Here is a 7,618-nt window from a genome sequence, read left to right on the forward strand (position 1 = left end):
GAACTATTCTCCATAAATCTGCATCAAAATCTGGAGGTCGAATTTTTTTGCATTTATTTCAAAAATTTCTGATAGACCCCCTTGAAAAGCGAGACAAGCCCCCGCAATGCAAATGTGGCCCCTTTCGAAGGCCATATCTTGGGAAATATCTATCCGATTCCTAAAAGAGATGCAGTTAAGGAATTGTGGAACCATTCTCCTTAAATCTGCATCAAAATCTGGAGGTCGATTTTTTTTGTTTTATTTTAAAAATTTCTGATAGACCCCCTTGAAAAGCGAGACAAGCCCCCGCAATGCACATATGGCCCCTTGCGAAGGCCATATCTTTGGAAATATTTATCCGATTCCTAAAAGGGATGCAGTTATGAAATTGTGGAACTATTCTCCATAAATCTGCATCAAAATCTGGAGGTCGAATTTTTTTGCATTTATTTCAAAAATTTCTGATAGACCCCCTTGAAAAGCGAGACAAGCCCCCGCAATGCACATATGGCCCCTTGCGAAGGCCATATCTTTGGAAATATTTATCCGATTCCTAAAAGAGATGCAGTTATGAAATCGTGGAACTCTTCTCCATAAATCTGCATCAAAATCTGGAGGTCGAATTTTTTTGCATTTATTTCAAAAATTTCTGATAGACCCCCTTGAAAAGCGAAACAAGCCCCCGCAATGCAAATGTGGCCCCTTTCGAAGGCCATATCTTGGGAAATATCTATCCGATTCCTAAAAGAGATGCAGTTATGAAATCGTGGAACTTTTCTCCATAAATCTGCATCAAAATCTGGAGGTCGAATTTTTTTGCATTTATTTCAAAAATTTCTGATAGACCCCCTTGAAAAGCGAGACAAGCCCCCGCAATGCAAATATGGCCCCTTGCGAAGGCCATATCTTGGGAAATATCTATCCGATTCCTAAAAGGGATGCAGTTATGGATTTGTGGATAAATTCTCTCTAAATCTGCATCAAAATCTGGAGGTCGATTTTTTTTTGCATTTATTTCAAAAATTTCTGATAGACCCTCTTGAAAAGCGAGACAAGCTTCCACAATGCAAATATGGCCCCTTGCGAAGGCCATATCTTGGGAAATATTTATCCGATTCCTAAAAGGGATGCAGTTATGGAATTGTGGATCAATTATTCTCTCTAAATCTGCATCAAAATCTGGAGGTCGATTTTTTTTTGCATTTATTTCAAAAATTTCTAATAGACCCCCTTGAAAAGTAAGACAAGCCCCCGCAATGCACATATGGCCCCTTGCGAAGGCCATATCTTTGGAAATATCTATCCGATTCCTAAAAGGGATGCAGTTATGGAATTGTGCATCAATACTCTCTTAATCTGCATCAAAATCTGGAGGTCGATTTTTTGTGCATTTATTTCAACAATTTCTGATAGACCCCCTTGAAAAGCGAGACAAGCCCCCGCAATGCACATATGGCCCCTTGCGAAGGCCATATCTTTGGAAATATTTATCCGATTCCTAAAAGAGATGCAGTAATGAAATCGTGGAACTATTCTCCATAAATCTGCATCAAAATCTGGAGGTCGAATTTTTTTGCATTTATTTCAAAAATTTCTGATAGACCCCCTTGAAAAGCGAAACAAGCTCCCGCAATGCACATATGGCCCCTTTCGAAGGCCATATCTTGGGAAATATCCGATTCCTAAAAGGGATGCAGTTATGGAATTGTGAATCAATTCTCTCTTAATCTGCATCAAAGTTTGGAGGTCGAATTTTTTTTGCATTTATTTCAAAAATTTCTGATAGACCCCCTTGAAAAGCGAGACAAGCTTCCGCAATGCACATATGGCCCCTTGCGAAGGCCATATCTTGGGAAATATTTATCCGATTCCTAAAAGGGATGCAGTTATTGAATTGTGGAACCATTCTCTTCAAATCTGCATCAAAATCTGGAAGTCGAATTTTTTTACATTTATTTCAAAAATTTCTGATAGACCCCCTTGAAAAGCGAGACAAGCTTCCGCAATGCACATATGGCCCCTTGCGAAGGCCATATCTTGGGAAATATCTATCCGATTCCTAAAAGGGATGCAGTTATGGAATTGTGGAACCATTCTCTTTAAATCTGCATCAAAGTTTGGAGGTCGAATTTTTTTTTACATTTATTTCAAAAATTTCTGATAGACCCCCTTGAAAAGCGAAACAAGCTCCCGCAATGCACATATGGCCCCTTGCGAAGGCCATATTTTTGAAAATATTTATCTGATTTCTAAAAGAGATGCAGTTATGGAATTGTGGAACCATTCTCTTTAAATCTGCATTAAAATCTGGAGGTCACATTTTTTTTGCATTTATTTCAAAAATTTCTGATAGACCCCCTTGAAAAGCGAGACAAGCCCCCGCAATGCACATATGGCCCCTTGCGAAGGCCATATCTTGGGAAATATCTATCCGATTCCTAAAAGAGATGCAGTTATGAAATTGTGGAACTATTCTCCATAAATCTGCATCAAAATCTGGAGGTCGACTTTTTTTGCACATATGGCCCCTTGCGAAGGCCATATCTTTGGAAATATTTATCCGATTCCTAAAAGGGATGCAGTTATTGAATTGTGGAACCATTCTCTTCAAATCTGCATCAAAATCTGGAAGTCGAATTTTTTTACATTTATTTCAAAAATTTCTGATAGACCCCCTTGAAAAGCGAGACAAGCCCCCGCAATGCACATATGGCCCCTTGCGAAGGCCATATCTTTGGAAATATTTATCCGATTCCTAAAAGGGATGCAGTTATTTAATTGTGGAACCATTCTCTTCAAATCTGCATCAAAATCTGGAAGTCGAATTTTTTTTACATTTATTTCAAAAATTTCTGATAGACCCCCTTGAAAAGCGAGACAAGCCCCCGCAATGCACATATGGCCCCTTGCGAAGGCCATATCTTTGGAAATATTTATCCGATCCCTAAAAGGGATGCAGTTATGGAATTCTTGAACGATTCTCTTTCTGCGTACTGGCCAATTTCTGAACGATTCTTCAGCGGAATACCTTTAAAGATTTATACATCGATTCTTTAGTATTCTGCATAAAAATCTAGAAAAAACTAGAATTTTTTAAAATTTTTTGAATTTTTCTGGGGACCCACTTCAAAAATGGTAAAGAAAACATAATAATCTCAAAAAAAAACTTAATTTCAATAAAAACTCGAAGTCTAGAATTTTGCAACCACTGTTAAGATGATATTTTTTTTATCCTGTATACAAAAAAGTACAATGTTGTGTTATTGTTTTTGTTTTTATTTTGTGTATGTGAACATACATAGTATAGTATATATATTCATATAAGAATGTGTTCAGGTGAGTGTGTAGGGCGTAGATTATTTAACTTACGAATAAATAACAATAAATACAAATGTTAAAATTAGGGAAAATTACATTGCACTTAAAATTATACAGTCAAAGTTTAAATAATTTATAATGAACACAGTTTCGCGTGCTTAGTGTGGGTCTTTTTTACGGCTTTATCAGCATTTCCAAATACACCACACAAAGATGGCTAATAAATGTCTTGTGCTAAGGCTAAAAGAAATGGCTGTGACACCGTTCTCCATTGTGTGTTATGATGTAGTGTCACTGTGCATTCGAGTGTGGGATAAGTCATTCATTACGTCTTCGATAGTTTTTTTTATTAAGTTTTATCAATTAGTTTTCTCTACTTCGCTGGCCATCAATAGATTACATAGGTTGTAGGTATTGAGTCCTGCTCTTCCTCGTTCGTTTTCTTCAGTTTTCTAGACCTTTACTTGGGGTCTTCGAAGTCTACACTACAATTCCTCCATCGTAGGCGTAGTCGGCTTTGTTATGCATAACTAGTCTGTTTTCCACAAAGTAAAAGCTGTCCGAGCGCGTCTCAAAGGGGCTTGATATCATTTCAGACACTGAAAATGAGATATGCATGAATATTAAAGTTATATTGGATAGTTATTCACGCAATAATAAATCAAGGCTATCACAAACTTTCAATAAACTCTTTGAATTTTTACATGTTTTTTTTCTTATAAATATTTGACAATTGTAGTATTTCTGTTTCAAAGAGTAACATGATATGTGTATTTTAATTGTGGTAATGTATAGAAGTATACTTAATTTGTTTTGTAAAAAAAAACAAAAACAAGAGAAATCAGTCAAAAAATTTAAATTTTAATAATACATATTTAACTCCAGTTACCGGGCCGATTTCTGTAAAATAATTGCTTACCTAAGTCCGGTGGTAGATTGGGAAACTCGTAGATGTGCTCACAGGTGTTTTTTGAATACGGAATACAGTAGCCAAACTCAAAGTCGAAAGTCTTAAGCAATCGATCTCGGAAAAAGTGTCTTTCAATCATTCGGAAATTGTTGACAGGTTGGCTTCCAACGGTGAACTCCACACTAGAAAATAATAATAAAGTTATTTTAAGTGCACTTTATCAGAACAAATACTTTTTTAGTTATTTGCAGTTTGTAGTCTTTTCCCAAAAAATTTGTGTTTTTTAACACTTTATTTGAACTAATATTAATAGTTCAAATAATGTGATGTTTTTGATGTGCAATCAAGTATCCGTAAAAACTCATTAAATAAATCTTCATTTAAGATACAAAAAGTAGGAACTAGTTGAAAATCAGTTTAGGGGAAAAAGTTAGAAACTAAACTGAATAACAAAACAAATTTTTCTTATATTAAAAATTTAGGCGTATCCTTACGTTGCACCAACTGTTTTGAGGTTTAGAAAAGCTGGCGTAAACTGGTAGCGCACATAGCGGCCAGCATTGGGATCGGCAGTGTCCTCCAGCGTCAGTTCCTCGGCCGCCGCTAGCATCGTCTCCTCGACGGACAAACCGTCGGGGAATTGTTCGCTTGGTGGCTTGGCGATCTCGAACAGTACGGCGCCGCTTTCTAAATCGCGGATTTTGAAGCGTGTGAAATCAATCTCGAACACATTTGCATTGGCGGAGCAAAGATAGTCGTCCGTGATAGTGGTAAGGTGAAGCACATCCTCGGGACTAACATTACAACCTTCCGCGCCCAACGGACCTCCTAAGCGCTTCGAATCAACAGAAGGTACTCCTCCAGGAGCGCCAGCGTTTCCCGATGTTACGGCCCCACTTCCGTTAGCATCACTGCTATCACCAGAAGAGCCGGACGCGATGGTGGTGGACGAGGCGGCGGTTGCAACACTGGTAGATTGAACGGGATTTAGTTGCTTACCCACAATGCTCATCTTGACTTAGAATGCACGTTCTATACTGAATTAGATTTTATTGTGAGAAGAATAACTCCGAACTGAGCGACAATAGTGGTATCCTTCGAGGGTTTTTACAGGGGTACTCTATAAATAAAAGAATAGGCATTTTTAATAAAATATGTACCAAATGCAGGCTACATATATATATGTATATGCATTTAGTAAAATCAAAATATTTCATATGCTATTAAGCATCTTTCTTTGTGCCGTTACAAATTTTTTTAAATTAAATGTAAAATAATGCCAAGTAACGGGAGGATGGCATTTCTTTGATCCAAGCCTACTTCATATTAGAAATGTTATAAAATGCGAAATAGACTGGCTTTTATACATATTTATGTATTTGGAATTGGAGGCTGAGGAATTTTGTTATGTTAAGTCACATCGTCTATTTTCAATATAGTAAACGTTTTTATAAAAGAGAAAATAATACTTACAACGGTCAAGTTGCCATAACATTTTAGCAGTCTGCCAAGGCAACAACAGCAAAACCAAGTAAAACAGCAATAACAATATTCAGACAGCTCTCCAAAGGCGCGACCCAATTTAGGAAAAGGTGCGCTCTATGTGTTTGTTTTTTTTCTGGCGTCCTTTGTGCTGTGTGTGTGTGTGTGTATGCTGTTATCCTTGCGTGCGTTAGCAGGTGTTTTGTAGTTGCTGCTTATTTGCCAAAAAGTGGCTGCTGCTTTAACAGTTTCAGGCACAGCCAGGCATGGCACTTTGAACCTATACACTTCGTACAACTCTAACGCCAAACATAGCGTTTATTTTGCTTAATTTTAACAGGCTCTAGCCTGCTAGAGCTGGTAATATAGGCAGAGACTCTACAATCGATATATCGATATGCATTGGGTTGCCAGAAGGTTTTTTTTTGCATTGAGATGACACTTTCGAAGTCTTACCACCAAGTATTTTAAGTAAAAACAGCTATCGACACAGCAAGTATTAAAATAAGAATCAAAATAAAAAAAATTCAAAAATGTTGCTGACATTTTTTCAAAAATCTTAAAAGGTATTACAGATATCACATCGAAAGATATTAGATCGCTTAAATGAAGTTAATTTATGCATATATATTATGAATCTGAAGTAATTTTAACTTATATTTAATAAAGTTTGTTATAATGTTTACATTTATAACAATGTAATAATACAACAACGAAATGTTTAATATAGTCTATGGTTTTGAATAGTAAGCTTATTCTATATTAAAAATATTATAGTCTTTAATAACTCGGAATTCTATTTTTATTACCATCTACTTAAGTAAAACTCTTCCGAAGTAAAAATTGCGGGTCTCCATCTTTCTGGAGATGTTATTGGTCGCCTTAAGTGGAAATTTTAAAATTCGCAGCCAAAGCCAAGGAAGTGTTAAGTTTCAAGTCGCATATGCTTTGCCCATATCTTCTGCGCCTCCATCCGCCACCTCTTCTTTTTACCATCTCCTGCTTCTACTGCTACTTCTATCTCCGTCCGTTTGGCGTCCGCGTTTCCTGTATAGTTGGCTTTCTTTTCCCTGTATGGGTGAGTATCTATATGTGCAGTACGAACGTGTTCGGTTGTGTCTTTAGTACAGTTTTTTTTTTTAGTTTCAAGCTTGCGCTCCTCCTGCCTGATACCTCTTCTCATATATATCCAAATATCTTCTGATATACATATATCCAAAAAACGCAATAAAAGAAGAGAGTTTTAGGATCTAAGGATTCTAAAATCCAAGCGATTCAAGAAAGCAGGGTAATCCATCCTCATCACATTAAAAATTTCAAACTTTCAGCATACATCCTTTTTGAAGTGATTCATATAAAAGCCTTTTTCCTTACAATACTACAAATTTCATTAAATTTTTTTTGTTCATATTCTAATATATGTATATGAAATTACAGTTTAAAGTTTTGTTATTAAAATCATCGATTCACAAGACCTATGTCAAAAACAGTTTAAAGTTTAAATCGTTATATAATTGTTTTTGAACCTTTTTTGTAGCAATGGTAATCGGATAAGCTTTTCGAAAAAGATCGATGGGTTAGGATCGAGGATAGAGACGTTCTCATATATACCCTACAAGTTCTTGACCATATTATATACATTACATATATCTTTTTCATACAAATTTTCATATTTACAGATGTGCATGCACTTACCTACATAACATAATGTTCATAACGCATGTATGTAAGTATTAATAAATATATTTTGCATACATTTTTTTTTTATTGCGACGCAAATCTAAGAAAAATAATAATCAGAAAATAACGTAAGTCAAATTTTTCTTTCCTTTACTCTTAGCTTTTCGGGAAGATTTCTCAACCAAGATACAAAAACAGTGAGCAGCGAGTCCGGCTGTGGCTCTACCCACACCAATTTTGCACCCC

General features: G+C 36.1%; 1 protein-coding gene and 1 long non-coding RNA gene across 3 annotated transcripts; one reads left to right on the forward strand and one right to left on the reverse strand.

Annotated features, from left to right (window-relative positions):
- Positions 1–3,174: 3,174 nt before the first annotated feature.
- Positions 3,175–6,089, reverse strand: LOC6503823 (protein unc-119 homolog). Its single transcript, XM_001963636.4, has 4 exons — positions 5,684–6,089; positions 4,705–5,330; positions 4,220–4,392; positions 3,175–3,899 (listed from the first exon to the last, which is right to left on the reverse strand). Exons 2-4 carry the CDS (start codon positions 5,220–5,222, stop codon positions 3,781–3,783), a joined length of 810 nt encoding a protein of 269 aa, XP_001963672.1. The 5' UTR covers positions 5,223–5,330; positions 5,684–6,089; the 3' UTR covers positions 3,175–3,780.
- Positions 6,079–7,618, forward strand: LOC116655185. 2 transcript variants are annotated; one of them, XR_004310343.2, is made up of 3 exons: positions 6,079–6,980; positions 7,372–7,418; positions 7,533–7,618. It is a non-coding gene; the product is annotated as an uncharacterized LOC116655185 (long non-coding RNA). The 2 variants fall into 2 exon arrangements; XR_006507647.1 differs by having other exon boundaries at positions 6,082–6,770.

This window comes from Drosophila ananassae, chromosome XL (genome assembly GCF_017639315.1).
Source record: "Drosophila ananassae strain 14024-0371.13 chromosome XL, ASM1763931v2, whole genome shotgun sequence".
NCBI classification, from domain to species: domain Eukaryota; kingdom Metazoa; phylum Arthropoda; class Insecta; order Diptera; family Drosophilidae; genus Drosophila; species Drosophila ananassae.